General features: G+C 52.6%; 2 protein-coding genes and 1 long non-coding RNA gene across 4 annotated transcripts in view; all 3 read right to left on the minus strand.

The window, feature by feature from the left end:
* The window catches only part of SORL1 (sortilin related receptor 1), a 44,992-nt gene extending 43,658 nt beyond the window's left edge, over window positions 1-1,334 (minus strand). For both annotated transcript variants that reach the window (XM_018078693.2, XM_008926900.2), the window contains exon 1: window positions 1,310-1,334. The gene's annotated coding sequence lies outside the window, so the exon portion shown is untranslated. The remainder of the gene's footprint in view (window positions 1-1,309) is intronic.
* Window positions 1,335-5,867: 4,533 nt separating this feature from the next.
* On the minus strand, window positions 5,868-8,945 carry SC5D (sterol-C5-desaturase). Its single transcript, XM_029962099.1, has 4 exons — window positions 8,657-8,945; window positions 7,934-8,066; window positions 7,398-7,498; window positions 5,868-7,116 (listed from the first exon to the last, which is right to left on the minus strand). Exons 1-4 carry the CDS (start codon window positions 8,864-8,866, stop codon window positions 6,691-6,693), a joined length of 870 nt encoding a protein of 289 aa, XP_029817959.1. The 5' UTR covers window positions 8,867-8,945; the 3' UTR covers window positions 5,868-6,690.
* Window positions 8,946-15,832: 6,887 nt separating this feature from the next.
* Window positions 15,833-17,084, minus strand: LOC108640733. The gene is made up of 3 exons (XR_001921432.1): window positions 16,625-17,084; window positions 16,455-16,527; window positions 15,833-15,866 (listed from the first exon to the last, which is right to left on the minus strand). It is a non-coding gene; the product is annotated as an uncharacterized LOC108640733 (long non-coding RNA).
* Window positions 17,085-17,252: the final 168 nt, after the last annotated feature.

The following is a 17,252-nucleotide window of genomic DNA, read 5'->3' on the forward strand; positions in this document are numbered from 1 at the left end:
CTCCTGCCAAAGCAGCCCTACCTGGCAGGTGGGTTGGATGAAAGCCACGGGGAGACAGAAGGGAAAGTGCTACAAATGTCTTTCTGTAGATGAGAGACAAGTGTCATGGTTTCTTCTTCTAAAATGGGGTAGCTGTGTTGTGCTAAAAACAGCCAAACGTTGAGGAGGTAGAGGAGGCGAAGCAGATTTTCAAGGGGAGGAGAAACAGCTTTTCCCTAAACAAGGGAACAGAAGGGCTTTAGGAGCAGCACCAGCCCTGTGTGTGCCCCTCCAGCAGCTCCAGGGCCAGCCCTGCCTCGTGACTGGCTCCTTCTTATCCTACAAGTAGCAAAAAGGGGGAATTATAGGGCACCCAGAGGGAAAGCACTACCCAAGGAGACAAATGCAGATGTCACTGAAGGCTCAAAGCCTCTCCTTGAGTGTGCCTTGTCCCTCCATGGGCTGGTTCCTCCCCCAGCAGCATTTTAGGCACGTGAGGGGACACAGTGTCAGCAAGGAGGGTCAAGTAGGGCAGTGTAATTTAGTCTAGCACGTGGATACTGAAAAAACAAAGTAGACTCTTCAAGGCTGAAGCTTTCCATAGCAGGCACCCAAAAGTCCAAGTGTAAGTCCTCATCACCCCTAAAGTGATGGTTGCCTGGAAAAGAGGGGGTGAGGGGGAGCCTTTATGGTCCTGGCAGCAAAACTTGCCAGGGAACCGAGCCCGAATACTTTCAGAAATAGGAGTTTTTAGGTTTCCCTGCGATGAGCAACTCCTCTCCCCCTCTTTTCCAAGGATCAGTGGAGGATGGTTCAGACACGCAGGGAGAAGGACACGGTGCCTCACAAATAGCCATGTCCTCCCCCGGAGTCACGCTCCCTCTGCCCGGCCTTCGGAGCGCAGGGACGTTCATTCCTCACGAGCATCCCCAGCAGAGAGCTGCCGCTGCCCACCTCCCGCCCGCTGCCAGCCGCAGGGACTGGCTCCGGCGGGATGAGCGCCCCGCATCCCTGCGCGCCTGCCCTTGGCTGCTCCCGCCGGGAGAGCATCCTGCTGGGGAGCGCCGGGCAGAGACGCGAATGTGACGGTGCCCCCCGTGCGGGATGGCTCCGGGGGAGAGCCGGGCTGCGGGAACGAGCAGACCCTAAAAACGCGAACGGAGCAGCGAACGAGCCGCCGGCGAGCGAAGCGCCGACCCTTCCCCAGGCGGACCCACTCCCCCCCCGCTCCCGAGCCCCCCGAGCGCTCACCCCAGGGAAGGATGGTCGTGGAGGGGTGCCGGCGGACGTTCGCATGCGGGCGGCTCCGGCGGCGTGCCCCGGTGCTCACCTGTCCGTACACCTGATGGGCCGGCGGGCGCGGCGCGCCGCGGCCCGCGGGGTCCGGGGATGCGGCGGGGGATGGGGACGGAGCAGCGCACGGCGAGCGGCGCCCGCGCCCGGCAGCAGCAGCAGAGCGCAGGAGAGCAGGAGGCGCAGGGGAGCGGGCGCCCGGCCAGCCCCGCTCTGCTCCGTGTCGCCATGTTCGTGCCGCCGGGGCCGGCGGAGCGGACCGGAGCCGAGCGGGAGCCGCGCCGCCGCCGGAGAGATGTGGGCATGGGCAGCGCTGCCGCCGAGACCCCCCCCGCGGGGATGCTCGGGCCCCATCCCTCTCCTCCTCTCCCTTTCCTCTTCTCCTTCTCCCTTTCCCTCTTCCTCCCCCGGCTCCTCTCCGGAGGATGCTCGGGTTCCCCCTCCCTCCCCCCCGGCCCCCCGAAGGAGCGAAATGAGTTCAAGTTGATTTATGTCAAAGGGAGTAAAAAAGCGGAATGAAGCGGCCGCAAGAGTCAAGCGAATGAAATTGAAGCTGTGACGGAGTAAATGAGATCGTGCTGGAGTCAATGAAAGTGTTTGTGAGTGGCAGGACAAAGAGGAATGGCTTCAGAGGGATGAAGAGTAGGTTTAGATTGGATAGCAGGAAGAAATCCTTGGCTGTGAGGGTGGGGAGGACCTGGCACAGGTTGCCCAGAGAAGCTGTGGCTGCCCCATCCCTGGAAGTGTCCAAGGCCAGGTTGGGCAGGGCTTGGAGCAATCTGGTCTAGGGATCTTCCCCTACCCATGGCAGGGGGTGAAACAAGATAGGCTTTAAGGTCCCTTCCAATCCAAACTATTCTGAGATTCTGTGAAATTAACTCAAACAAAACAAAACCATTGCAGCTGCTTCCCTCTGGAGAATGAGAGAGGTGTTCCAAAAAAAAAGCCTTGCTGTACTTTTCCTGTGTCACCCAGCCCAGGACGGGGGCCTAACGCACCCCAGGATCAGTGGGAAGCAGCACAATTGCCTGTGCAAGTGTCCAGGCTGGGGTTTGATGGAATCACAATGCTGTGAAACATAGAAACATGGTAATGTGGGCTCGGGTCCTTGCTGCTGAGAGTGTGGGCTGGGTGGATAAAGAGCTGTGTCTGCTTCTGGATGGGAAGGTGAAGGTGTGGATGGATGTCAAGAGGAGAGAGGAGAAGGCACTGATGATTTCACATGGTGTGTTTCTGGTAGCCCTCAGGCATCTTTATCTCAGTTTCTGCATCTTCTCACCTGGGCAGAGCTGGGAAGGTGAGTGTTGTCTCACCCAGCTGCTGGTGGGAGTGGGAAGCCAGAGACCCCCAGGGTCCCTCCAGGCCCTCCTGTCACCTCTCCCACCTCTGGCTCCTGGTCAGGTGGGTTTGAGCTGTGGCAGTGGAGAGGTTCTTTCTGCCCAGGGCTGTGTGCTTCCCATAAAACATTTGGCACAGGTAACTTTGCACCCTCATAACTCCCTGGCACAGTGAACATAATGCATGGTTGATTGTGCAGGACCAACACCAGTGGCCACAGCTTTGATTTATTGGGGCAGCCCAAAATGCTGGACTCACAGATGTGGGGATTCCCCTGGTGCTGCTGCAGGCTGGGAGAGGCACCTCTCGTGCATCCCTTGCAGAGAGTGACTTGCCCTGTCCCTCCCTGGGGCTCACGTGTGTGCTGGGAGGGGGGAACAAGGATTTGAGGCTCAAATGACTGTGGAAGACGACAGGAGAGCAGGGCTGTGCCTGTTGCTCAGCCCCAGCTTGTCTCTCTAAACCAGAGGTGGTTATTTGGACATAGTCTTGCTGCTGAGAAAGGGCCTTACCTGTGTTCTGGCCTCTTGTGTCTCAGAGGTGCTGAGAACAGACTGATGGGTTCCTCTGCCTCATGTGCTGTGCACCATTCCAGAAATTCTATTGCTATCAGGGAATCATCAGAGAAAAAGGATGTGGCCCAGCAGTGAAGGAATGGGAGCTTGTAAATCCCATGGACAGCCCCGAGGCAGTTTTGCTCCCCCTTATTTCACTTGCTTTAATAGCAGGAATGTTGTCCAGAGCTTTCCCTGAGGTGCTTTCACCTAGAAACCCAGTTAGTGTATTTCAATTATCGAGTCAATACAATTATAAGCCCTCCTAATAAAGCTTTTAGAGGTCTTGACTCGGTGTAATGTCCCTCTGGAGGACTGGAGGTCACTGTGGGTAAGGGCAGAGTCAATGAGGGAGTTTTATTGTGTGGGAATCCCTGTAGCCACTTTCTCTACAGAGCAGACATGGTGAGAACGACCCAAAGAGAACACAAAAATAAGGAATAGAGGAAGAATAGAACAAGAAATAGTAGGAAATGAGGACCTGGCTTTGCAGCAGTTTCTAAATGGAGGAAATGGGTGCATGGGGGGGGTTGCTGTCCTCCCCCCAGCCTCTGCTTGGTGCTCTGAGCAAGAAACATCCCCATTTCCCCCCGTGGGCTCCCTCCAGCCAGGTCACTGTGGTGGGCACGAGGAGAGAGCTCTAGCAAGGAGCTCTCTGGTGAACCTGGCAAATGCTTGCAGATGAATGGCTCTTTCTTTGTGGAGGGAAACACAGGTTTCCTTTGCCAAAGGTATTTTTTGTTTCTTGAAAAGAGAACCCGTCTCCTGCCGTAGAGGGGAGAGGGAACAGAGCAGAGTTTATTTTAAAGTCCATCTGGATTTCATCAGCAGTAAAAGCTGTGAACTCCAAGAGCAAGGCAAGGAGCCCCTGGCCCCCTGGTTTTCCTTCACCTCTTCCCTGAGACCTTTCCCTGTCTCAGCTTGAGAGATCCTGGAGGGTTTAGGGAACTGAGGGGCTGGAACTGCCATCCCTCACAGAGCCTCATGCAGAGAGAGGATTGAGTTGTTTAAAGGACCTGTTGTGTGTTGCTGGAGTCAGGGAGCAAAACAGGGATGCTGAAAGCTTTGTCCCATTGGCCTCAGAGCCTTCATCAGGAGTGGATGATGGTTTGTAGGTGTTTCCTGCAGGGCTCAGGGCTGTCACCAGAGGCACCTGATTGTTGTGCTCACACACCACGTGTCACTTTTTGGGCCCAGGGTCTCACTGAAAATGATGTTCAGTGTGCAGCGTGAGGCAGCACGAGTGTGCACTGCCTGGTGTGCGGGACAGCATCGTGTAGGAGACGAAAGGAGGGAAGCAAACACTCCTCGTGGGGCGGGATAGTGGCTGTTGCAGACAAGGAGAGCAGGCTGGGGCTCAGAGGAAATCCACGTAGCCAGGTGAAGCAGGTGGCGGGGGGACATGGAACAGGAGCAGGGACACCCCACGAGTGTGCTCTGGCAAAGCTGCTCCTGCCCCACGTTGGGCGGTGAGAAGGAGGAGGAGGAGGAGGAGGAGGAGGAAGGCCATCCACGCAGGTGCAGCTCTGCCGTGGCGTGTCGAGAGCAACACCTCCACCTTGTGGCAACAGCAGCACGAGGGTCCCACACACCGAGCTGCATCTCCCCGTGGCACAGCGCCCCGAGGCCACCGCGGAGGGGGTGTTCTGTCCCGGGGGCCCTGGCACGGCAGGTCCTCCCAGAGTGGGACCAGGAGGACACGATCTCCCTGTTCTCAGGCGTCGTGGTGCTGCAGCCCCATCCCTCTGCCCGGTGGGAATGCGAGGGGTCCAGGCTGTGCTTGGCTGGGAGAAGGTCTGTAGGAGGCTGCAGGGGCCCAGGGTGTTGGGCACCACGAGTTTGATGCCATCTCATTCATAAGAATTTACTTTTCTGCAAGGATCCATCTGCCAAGGGTCACCACTCGCCCCGGGGCTGCAGGATGGGGTACCCAGGCATTAGGCTTAGCAGAGGTGGGAAGATGGGTTGATGAGAAGCCCAGGATTCTTCCCAAGGGTCTAGTGTTTGGGAATCAGGCCCTGGCAGTTGGCCAAGGTCAGTGCTGTTGTCACTGTGTTCGATCTGGGCCTGGCCTTGACCCCTGGGCAGTGCTCTGGGCTCCAGGTTAATCAGCAAACAGAGGTCAGGTGTCCTGTGCACGTGGGGAGAGCGAGCTGTGACGGGGAGGGGAGAGCAGAGAATGGGCCAGGTGTGGGACTGTGCTGACAGGACATGGGATGGGGGTCCAGAGGTGTAGTGGTGTGACCTGGAGCCACACCCTGCTCCAGGGGTGGCTGAGACAGGGTGGGGAGTAGGTCCAGCAGCTGGTACGGGTGGGAAAGCACAGGAGTCACTGTGCAGGGATGTGGTTACATGTCTGGAGGTTTGGGGGAGTGGAGGTGGCTCTGGCCACTCCAACTGTGCCGCAGTTCCCACTGGCAGACAGTGGTCCAGCCAGTGCCAGGACCTCACCCCCTTTGAGCCATACAGGGGTGTCAGCAGGGGTTCTGTGGCTCTCATCCACACCCTGAGAGTAGAGGGGTTGAGTCCCTCTGCAGGAGAAGGAGATGGGGACACTGCTCAGGGATATTGTTCCCAACCCTGCCGAGATAAAGAGGGGAGGGGGTGCTGCACATACCTGCTGCCAGCACTGCCCAGGGTAAGCCTGGCATGGGTGTTGTAGGGGAGAAACAGGCTTCCACAGGAAGGGACCAAACAGCAGCCTCGTTGGCAAGTGAGATTTATTGAACATGGGCCGAACCCAAAGGCAGGGGGACCAGATTCCAGCAGGAAACACACAGGGCCTTCAGGAGGGGAAGCCACGAACCCCCGAGTGAGGAGAAGCCCCTGCCCCTCACATCCAGGCATCTGTTCCTCCTCCCTCCTCCCTCAGCGTTCTCAGGGAGCTCGAGGGACCTGCAGGACTCAAAGTACATCTCTGTCCTACAGGTGGACTGTTTCTGGGATGTGTCCCATCCACACCCCATGGGGCATCCCCAGGTGAGAGGAAGGAGGAGAGCACCTCGAGTCCCGCCGAGGAGTCCCAACGAGCCCCAGCTCATCGAGGAGCCATCAGGAGGACCCACAACACCCCCAAAAGGTGGGCATTAGTAGCTTTTTTTTTTTTTGCAAAATACAGCCTGTCCCGATGGACTCCACGATGGCCACAGCAGACGAACGGGGACCCTGCCACGAGCCGTGTTATTGTTCTATTTGTGCCACGTTATTGTTCTATTTGTGCCATGTTATTCTCGTTGTAAAGCAGCAGCACAGCACTAAAGCAGCGCAGGGGACCTTAGCAGAGATCCAAAGGTAGCTGGGAAGGGAAGCAACAGGGAAAACAGGGCAGATCTGTGGTGTAGAGCGAGGCCGGACGCCGCCGTTTTGGGGTCAGAGTCGGGCTCAGCAAGAATCGCCCCACGCTGGTCACACCATCAAGGACAGGGGCCCTTTGTCCGTGGGAAAACAGCCTCAAGTGGCCAGGGAGGAACAGGACAAGATCCAGCCAGGGAATGTCATCCTGGAGAGGGGGCAGGCCAGGAGGAGCCTACTCGCTCTTGGAGGCCGGGAGGCCGTTGGGTGCCCCGGGGTCTTTCTCCCGGAGCTTGCGCAAGTAGTCGTGGGGGCCTTTGCCCTCAAAGGACGTGGGGCTCTTGTAGGAGCCGCCAATCTTGTCCCAGAGGGTGAAATACTGCCCGTAGTTGTAGTCGAAGTACAGGTGGTGGTCGGTGTGGTGGGCGGAGCCGTTGATGACGTGCCGCAGGAACCGGGGCACGCGGTAGTCGCCGTCGTGGATGGAGATGGTCCAGACGTTGACGAAGATGTAGAGGCCCAGGTAGGTGACTTTGTGCAGGGGGAAGAGGAAGGGGTACACGTGGTAGGGCAGGCTCTGCATGAAGCCGTCGACGGGGTGGAAGGCGTGGCTGGCGAAGGGCGTCGCGATCTTCCAGAGGTGGTGGGGCTTGTGGAAGCGCTGCGGGGAGAGGGCATGCCGTCAGGGTGGCCCCTCTCGGGGGGGTGATCCCCTAAAATCCCAGATTCACAGCCCAATGGGCTGCTCCTCGGGCCATCACCACCCAAACGGAGAGAGAGGGACACGTTCCCATCTCAGCTCCCATCACACTGTGGAGTGAGGTGAGGGTCAAACCCACCATTCCCACCCCTGGCAGGAGCAGCTTGGACACGGCCCCAGAGCAGGGCAAGGCCCCTTGTCCAGAGTCTGCCATCCCATCCCACTGCCCTCCCATCTCATACCTTATAGAACAGCTTGTGGTGGAGTCCCCGGTGTATCCAGTAGATGCCCATGTCAGTGAAGAAGAGGAAGGACAGCATGCTGAGGAAGACACCAGACCAGCCTGGGGGAACAGAGGTGTTAGAGGTGGCACATATGGGCATCAACAGGGGCCAGGAGGGGGGTCAGGGAGGTGCAGTGGCCCTTGTGGTGGGAGACACGCCCCAGTTGTGTCAGGGTTTGCCCCACAGAGGACATGTGGTGAGAAGGTCAAACAGTCTCATATGACTCAGGGAAAGCGAGTCAGGCACTGGTTTTTCAGGAGCTGTGCCCAGGGAAGGGAAGGATCTCTTTTGTGGAGAGGGGAGTGTGCCAAGCAGGGGGCCACGACCCTGAGCAAGGGTGTTTGGGTTCCTCCTCATGTCAGCCTGGAGAGGATTTGGGGGTTTGACTAATAGATGGGATAGGAGGTGCCCAGGAGGATTTCTTGGGCACGCTGCCCAGCCAGGCAGTGGGCAGAGGGTCCTGCCCTGGCAGGGGGCTGGTGGGGGTGCCTCACCATACGGGGAGTCCTCGATGTTGTCGTAGAGCTTGCTGTAGCCCCGCACCTCGGCGAAGAACAGGGCGACCGTGGGCACGCTGATCCAGGGCAGGGAGCGCAGCGCGTAGCAGATCTCCCGGCGCACCTGGTTCTGGGGGGGGAGAGGGATCAGGGGAGAGGGGCCGGGGGGAGAGGCCATACTGGGAGTCAGGCAAACACCAGAGAGCCCCAGCGCCCCTCATGAGGTAGAGAGGGATGGTGTTTTGGCCACCCCTTTGCCACGGGCCCTTTGGTATCTGTGGCACCCCAGTGTGCTGCCCCTCGGTCGGGATGGAGGGTGGACATTCCTGGTGGTGGTTTGGGATGGAAGGGACCTTAAAGCTCATCCAGTTCCACCCTCCACCACGGGCAGGGATACCTTCCTCTATCCCAGCTTGCTCCATGTGGGGACAGGTTGGGGCAGGACAGGGCTCACACTGGGTGCTGGGTCTAGTGTGTCGTGGCACTTGTTTCTGGTCAGGGATGACCAAGGACCCTGCATGGATGGGCACCAGAGGGATGAGAGGGGTGGCTGTGACACACAGTGGGGACCACCCACACCACGACACTGGCACGTGGCATTTGGAAGAGGATGGCGAGAGGGACATCCCAGGGACAGCGAGGGGGGCACTGACAGCTCAGCAGTGCCACAGGGCCCGGGTGAGCGGGGTGGCAGGGGGTGACACGGGGGTGTGCACCCACCTCTAGGAACTGGGGGTGCTTCTTGAGCTCGTGGTCGAAGATGAAGTAGTAGCTGAGGGTGCCAAAGAGCAGGTAGAGGGCCAGGGCACCCAGGTTGGTGATGACGAAGAGGCTGAGGAGCTGTCGGCAGGGCTCGCCCTCGGGCCACCCCGCGGGGTACACGTAGGGCGTCAGCAGGTGCTGGTCGGCGGCTTCCAGGACCAGATCCATGGTGGCTCCTGCGGGAAACAGCGAGGGCTGGTGTGACAGGAGGTGTCAGCCCTGTCTGCCCAGCCTCTGCCCAGCTCCGGGCCACTGGGATGTGCTCCGAAGGGCACGGGTGGGGTGGCAGCGCTGGGGTTTTGGGGGGGTGGATCAGCCGCCTGTCCGGATCACTGGCAGGCGAGTCCAGGTTGTGGGGTGTAAAGCACAGAAAGGGGGGGGTCCCCTAAGTTTGCCCTGTGTTGCTGTGGGAGGGGGCGTGCACGACAGCATCCCATTGCGGGGACAGCGGGACGCGGGTGGCAGCAGGACCTGGGTTTTGGGGAACCAGACCTCGAGCGGCGCATGGGGCACAGGGGTCCGTCCCGTGTCCCAAAGGGGCGATTCCCCGGGGGGTCCCGCTCCCGGCGAGGACAGCCGGGCAGGGTGGGTGGCGAAGGGGGCAGGAGGGGGTCAGCTTTGGGAGCCGCTGGTGGCGGGGGAGGCGGGGAGCGGCGGGAACGGGGCGTCCCGCCGGGTGTCGCTGCCGGGGCGCGGTGCGGTGCCCCCCGCCCTGTCCCCGGTACCCCGGTACCCCCTCCCCACTCCCGTACCCGTTACCTGCCCCGAGGGTCCGGAGCGCGCTGGGAGGGGGGGCGGGGTCGGGGTCGGGCGGGGCCGCGCCGGTAAGCGGCCACGTGACGTCACCAGGGCGGGGCCGCTTCGCGCCACCGCGGGGCGGTGACGTCAGCGCGAAAGGGGCGGGGTTAGGCGGGGTCTAAAAATGGCGTGACCCAGGGCTTGCCGGGGCGGTTTTAGGGCGGGGTTTAGGGACGGGGTTTGGGGACGGGGTTTTGGGGACGGGGTTTAGGGACGGGGTTTAGGGGTGGGGTTTAGGGACGGGGTTTAGGGGTGTGCGGAGCTCGGGGGGGTTATCGGGGGTCGGTCGTGGTGTCCCCTCCGCCGGGACATCCCTGGGGGTACTTTGGGCTGGAAGGGACCTTAAAACCCGTCCAGCCCCACCCCTGCCATGGGCAGGGACACCTTCCACTAGCCCAGGTTGCTCCAAGCCCCGTCCAACCTGGCCTTGGACACTTCCAGGGATCCACAGCTTCTCTGGGCACCCTGTGCCTGTGCAGGCGGTTTGTAACACTTTCCCTTTCCATTATCCTTTGTGTCCTCCTGCCAGCAGGTGCCCGTGGCAGCAGTTTCTCCTGCCCTTAAAAATTTTCACAGAGAGAGGATCCACAGATGTTCTTCTTTTTTTTCAGTTATGGGAGGGTGATCAGCCTGACCTCCCAGTTTTCTGCTGCTTGTTTTTCTTCTTTTGGTTTGTTATTTTATGGGAGGAATCCTTCCCTAAAATAAGGGTGGGGAGGCCCTGGCACAGGTTGCCCAGAGAAGCTGTGACTGCCCCATCCCTGGAAGTGTCCAAGGCCAGGTTGGATGGAACTTGGAGGGGAAATATCCCATGGCAGGGGGTGGAATGAGATGATCTTTAATGTCCCTTTCAACCCAAACCATTCTGGGATTCTATTTTAGTTTCCTCTGCATCCAGAAAACCTGAATTTTTCCTCTCTGACATCTGCTCCAACCCCTCAGGTCACATTTTCCCACCTCCAGGGCCTGAGACAGAGACTCCAACAGAGAAACACAGCAAGGGCTTGGCTCAAGTCATTCCTGCTCGTCTCTCTACCCAGATTCCTGCATCCATGGACAACCTCCTGCTTCAAGTGGGCAGCACAGCACTGGGAATGCTTTTACCTGGAGAGCTCTAAGGTATGTGGGTCTTTTACCAAGTCTTCTTGTGGACTTCTGTCTCAACAAACCTGGGAGAGAGGGATGGAGTGATCCACCAAAACATATTTCTGACATCACCTCAGTCAGTAAAATCAGGGGAATTAGATCTTTAGCTTCATCTATTTTTTTCAAACATGAGCAAAAAATATTCTCCCATTCTCAGTTTTGTTGAGATACAGCCAATCCCTTTGACTGTTTCCCTCATAGATTAAATGTAAGGGAACCTTCAGCAGGAAAAAAAATCAGCCCAGAAGATTATATTTTGTTGAAGTCGTAGGCATTAAAAACAGAGTTTTACAATAGGAACTCTGATTTATGAGGAAATTTGGGCCCCATTTATTATTAACAACTCTTTCAATATTGCACCTGCTGGTGTGTGGATGTACTGTCATAAATATACACAGAGAATTGTAGTGCAAATACAAGAGAGAAAACAATTGCCAGTGGGGTTTTTAGCAAGGCAGCTGAAGAAAAGTTATATCTTGAGCTACAATTCATTTACACCAGTAAATCTGTAGTTATTTCTTTTTGAATGCACCAACAGTGCTTACAAATGGAATTTGTAACAGTAAAATCACTGCCAAGTCCCCGTAGCCACTTTCTTTCAGGTGCAGCACAACCATTTCACTTGGCTTTAAAACTTGGGCTGTTTTAAATTCCCTGGGGGGCTTTTAAACCCCCATGAATAAAAAAATAAACCAAAGACCAGGATGGGTTGGGTGGTCCAGGGACACTGTGTGGTATTTTAGGATGTTATTCTGTCCTAAAATAATATTTATCTCTCCAACAGCTCCTGTTCCTTCCTATCTTGGAGGCTCCAGAGGTGGATATTCCATATGCTGGATGCACATTTTGGAGCCATCTGGGATAGATGCAAGATTTTCATGAGGAAAAATCCATGGAGGAATTCCTGGCTTTTTCCACTTGCCATCTCAGAGAAAACCATGCAGAGAATCAGACCCTTCATTCTTCATGGAATCATCTTTATTTAACTATTAAAATAAAATAATTTTTGGGTTCAGGTGAGGAAAATTTTAGTATAAGTTAAAAATCAGGTTCAGCAGGGAAAAAAGTTTCACATAATTATCTTTTCTCAATAAAGGTTATTTTGAGCCAGTCTTGTTTGCTCTTCTAAGTCAAATGGAGTAAGACACAGATCCTAAACTTAGAGTGGAAAGCTGACAGTTGGGAATGGCTGGATGGAAGCACCAAGAACAGAAGAAACCTCATCTCCTTGAACCAAAAATAATGAAAATAGAGACTCATTAAAAAAAAAATCCATACAAATGATAACAGCAGTGTCAGGGAGAAGGTTCAGAGAACAAATTGGAGTGGGAAACATGGGATTATTTTGGGGAAAACTTGTACAACTTCACACAGAGGTTGGACTTGGTGGGTGACATAAGGTGGTCCCCAGAGAGAGAACTTGGCCCCAGGTGATCCCAATGACCCCACAGTGACCTCAGGTAACCCCAGTGACCTACAGTAACCCCAAAATGACCTCAAGTAACCCCAAACTGCTAGATTTTTGACCTAAAGTAACCCCAAAATTTTCTACAGAGTGTAAGTTTGACCTTTAGTAACCCCAATGACCTAAAGTAACCCCAATGACACAGAGTAACCCCAAAATGACCTGGAGTAACCCCAAAAGGCTGGATTTTTGACCTAAAGTAACCCCAAAATTCTCAGCAGAGAGTAAGTTTGACCTGCAGTAACCCCAATGACCCAAAGTAACCCCAATGACCCACAGTAACCCCAAAATGACCTAAAGTAACCCCAAAAGGCTGGATTTTTGACCTAAAGTAACCCCAAAATTCTCAACAGAGTGTAAGTTTGACCTTTAGTAACCCCAATGACCTAAAATAACCCCAATGACACAGAGTAACCCCAAAGTGACCTGTAATAACCCCAAAATGACCTCAAGTAACCCCAAACTGCTAGATTTTTGACCTAAAGTAACCCCAAAATTTTCTACAGAGTGTAAGTTTGACCTTTAGTAACCCCAATGACCTAAAGTAACCCCAATGACACAGAGTAACCCCAAAATGACCTGGAGTAACCCCAAAAGGCTGGATTTTTGACCTAAAGTAACCCCAAAATTCTCAGCAGAGAGTAAGTTTGACCTGCAGTAACCCCAATGACCCAAAGTAACCCCAATGACCCACAGTAACCCCAAAATGACCTAAAGTAACCCCAAAAGGCTGGATTTTTGACCTAAAGTAACCCCAAAATTCTCAACAGAGTGTAAGTTTGACCTTTAGTAACCCCAATGACCTAAAATAACCCCAATGACACAGAGTAACCCCAAAGTGACCTGTAATAACCCCAAAATGACCTCAAGTAACCCCAAACTGCTAGATTTTTGACCTAAAGTAACCCCAAAATTTTCTACAGTGTAAGTTTGACCTTTAGTAACCCCAATGACCTAAAGTAACCCCAATGACCCACAGTAACCCCAAAGTGACCTAGAATAACCCCAGAATGACCTAAAGTAACCCCAAAAGGCCAGTTTTTTGACCTAAAGTAACCCCAAAATTCTCAGCAGAGAGTAAGTTTGACCTTTAGTAACCCCAATGACCTAAAGTAACCCCAATGACCCAGAGTAACCCTAAAATGACCTGGAATAACCCCAAAATGACCCGGAGTAACCCCAAAAGGCTGGATTTTTGACCTAAAGTAACCCCAAAATTCTCAGCAGAGAGTAAATTTGACCTTTAGTAACCCCAATGACCTAAAGTAACCCTAATGACCAAGAGTAACCCCAAAATGACCTGAAGTAACCCCAAAAGGCTGGATTTTTGACCTAAAGTAACCCCAAAATTTTCTGTTGAGAGTAAGTTTGACCTTTAGTAACCCCAATGACCTAAAGTAACCCCAACGACCCAGAGTAACCCCAAAATGACCTCAAATAACCCCAAAGTGACCTAGAATAACCCCAAAAGGTAATTGGTTGACCTGAAGTGACTCCAAAGGCCTCTGTTAAAATGCATTTTCCCACAATTAAACCTCCCATCTATTGAGCTTTTTGGGGTTTCTTCAGGTCATTTTGGGGTTACTCTGGGTCATTGGGGTTATTTTAGGTCATTGGGGTTACTAAAGGTCAAACTTACTCTCTACTGAGAATTTTGGGGTTACTTTAGGTCAAAAAAATTGCATTTTGGGGTTACTCTAGGTCATTTTGGGGTTACTGTGGGTCATTGGGGTTACTTTAGGTTATTGGGGTTACTAAAGGTCAAACTTACTCTCTGCTGAAAATTTTGGGGTTACTTTAGGTCAAAAATCCAGCCTTTTGGGGTTACTCCAGGTCATTTTGGGGTTACTCCAGGTCATTTTGGGGTTACTCTGGATCATTGGGGTTACTTTAGGTCATTGGGGTTACTAAAGGTCAAACTTACACTCTGCAGAAAATTTTGGGGTTACTTTAGGTCAAAAATCTGGCCTTTTGGGGTTACTTTAGGTCATTTTGGGGTTACTCTGGGTCATTCTGGGGTTACTGTGGGTCATTGGGGTTACTTTAGGTCATTTTTGGGTTACTGCAGGTCACACTCTCTGCAGAGCACTTTAGGATTATTATAGGTCATTTGGGTTATTTGAGGTCAACTAATTAGTATTTTGGGGTTAGAGGTGCTCCCCGTGTTTCAGTTTTATTTGGAGATGATAAAACTGGTGTTTATCTGGGGCAGAACAATCCAAGCTCTGCTGCTCTGTCTCCTCTGGCCTGTCCAGCTGAACCTCAGTGTCCCTCTGTCCCTCCAGACCTTCCCCCACAGCAGCTGCACATTTTGGGGTTGTATTTAAAACAAACACACCGACACAGTTTGAAAGTTTAAAGCTGCCTTTATTAGACTGACAGTCACTACCAGCACACATTATCAGCCAGGCTTAGGCTTTATCCATCACCATCACACATGCAAATAATTAGTCTTTAATGAACTTGGCCTAGATTAGCCACAAGGGAGTGCTGGTACATGGGGGGCAGTGGTTGTGTGGTTTGGGAAAGAAGGGGAGAGAACATCTTGGTGAGGGAAGCAGGGGTGAAGTAGGATATTTCCATGGTTTTTTTTCTCAGTATTTAATGGTGTTTTCTTCTTCTTCTTCCTCAGAAAGGAGAGGTCACAGCTCCTCTCCTCTTCACTGAGTTCATTTTCTGCAACCAGGACTTGCCTCGTGGGGTTTTTTCCTCCCAGTATGTTCCTGTTGTTACTTTGGCCTCACCAAGTCTCTTCTCTACCCAGTTACAGGTGGTAAGTATTTACTTCTACTTGTTTCCTCTGTTCCCAGGTGCAATTGTCTCCCTCTTATTCTGTGTATTTTCTACGTGTATTTTTCCACAGCTCTTTATTCTGTGTACATTCTGATCCAGCTCTCCACCATCCCTGCTCCTCAAAACCACTGCCAAGTGTCTGTCTGGAACACCCAGTCCTGAGAACTCTGCTTTTTTTGAGGCAAGACGGAAAAGTCAGTCACTGCATAAATATGCATTAACTCCTGGGATATACTTTCCTTGTCTAAGCCCAGCTAACAGCACATTCCAACTGCCAGGTTAACAGTTGTGGCATCAAAATGGGTTTTTCCAATGGGAAAAAAGTTAGTCCTGCCCTTGACTGACTCCTCCCTGATATGATTATAAACAGTAATTGGTGATTATTAAATGTTTCATCTTGTTTGAGTCAGCCTGAATTCATGTCCACTCCCTTGAAAGAGAGTTTCAATAGAAGCAATTTGTCAGGATAAGCTCTGAGTCCTTGAGATAAGTAGATATATAAAATATATATATTATATATATATATTATATATATATATAAATAATATATACAGTTTGTCAGGATAAGCTCTGGGTATATCTATAAACATAAATATAAATATAAATTTATATAAATATAACAGATAAATATAATAGATATAAATTATATAAATAAATAAAATATATATTTTATATATATCTACATTAAAACATACACTTTAAAAAATACATATACTTTGAAATATATATATATACTTTATATATATATAAATATATATATACATTTAAGTGTTTCAATACATCCTACAAAGAATCTCCCACCCATTAATGTTCCATACAAGAGAAAGGTTGAAATGTGACCTTGGTCCAGACAATTTCAGCTCCTTCCACTGTTTAAATCAGCTTCAATATGCTGTTGTTTCACCCTTGTTGTTTCACCCTTGTTGTTTCACTATGTCTCCTTAAGGATTAAGGAACAATAAGAGGCTGCAAAAGAAAACATGCATAGTTAGAATATTTAGTTTAGCAGAGTTTGGGTATTTTTATTTTATTTTTCCTTTTTAAACGCAGATGGAGTATTTGAAATTCTAGAATTCCAGGTTACAACATCCCAGTTGAGCCACCATGGTCAGATCCACCCCAGGTCACCTAACAGCTGCTAATTACGCTGCTGTGTATGATTAGGTTGATTTTGAAATAGTAAATTACAACCTGAAGAGCTTAAGATCAAAGAGAGATTGAAATCCAAGAAGCTGCTTTACAGTCGGGAGTTCGAGTAACAAAACCAGCTTTGCCTCTGGGTGAAGGCAGGATGCTACAGAGCAGTGTCTGAAAGGCTGGCAGAGATGGGATATTCGGGAGAAATCCTTCCCTGGGAGGGTGGGGAGGCCCTGGCACAGGTTGCCCAGAGAAGCTGGGGCTGCCCCATCCCTGGAAGTGTCCAAAATCAGGTTGGATGGGGCTTGGAGCAACCTGGGAGAGTGGGAGGTGACCCTGCCCATGGCAGGGGGTGGAACAAGATGGGTGGAACCTGCTCTGTGATTCTATTAAGTCACGCAAAGGGTTGAGTCAGACTTTGGCCAGGTCAGTGCAATCCCCAAAAACAGGTGCTCTGCCCATCACCACTGCTTGGACATCTGTTAAAAACCTATAAAAAACAACAAAAAAATCATTAACATCATCACAACCCATTTGTACCCCCCACCACACCACTCTGCTACTAAATAAGCAACTTGGTTACCTACCTATTTACCAGCCATCCCCACCAAGGGCCAGCCAGCACCACTCAGCTGCCTCCAGCGCCCAGGAGATCCTCTCCATCATCAACTCCATGGGTTGTCCCACCCCAGACAGAGAGTGGGCAACCTCTGCAAACACACAGGCTCTTGGGCAACAGGGTCAGCTACCTCAGGTACAGGCACATCCATGCTCCTCATCATCCTTTGGCCACAGAGTTCATTTATTGATGCCAAGATAGAGGGCAAGAGACGAGGGCAAGGGGGGAAGAGGGGTAAAAAAACTGAAGAGAGAGCCAGGAGACCTGGAGAGCAAAAAGGGAGATACAGAAGGGATGGGGAGAGGGCAAAGAGGCAGAGGGCAGAGAGAGCAGAGGGCAAATGTGGAGACAGCACAGAGGGCAAGCAAAGAGGCAGAGAGACAGCAGATGCAGCAGAGTGAGCACTGAGAGGGAGCAGACAGCAGAGAGGGGTGGCAGAGAAGCACAGAGCAGCATAAGAGAGCAGAGAGTGAGCAGAGTGTGAGCACCAAGAGAGGGGGACACAGAGAGAGAGGGAGCAGGGCAGAGAGGAGAGGCACAAACAGGGAGCAGAGACCAAGCAGAGAGTGAAGAGGCACAAGGAGTGAGGGAGCACA

The sequence above is a fragment of the Manacus vitellinus genome, unplaced genomic scaffold, assembly GCF_001715985.3.
Source record: "Manacus vitellinus isolate BGI_N305 unplaced genomic scaffold, ASM171598v3 scaffold_41_pilon, whole genome shotgun sequence".
NCBI classification, from domain to species: Eukaryota; Metazoa; Chordata; class Aves; order Passeriformes; family Pipridae; genus Manacus; species Manacus vitellinus.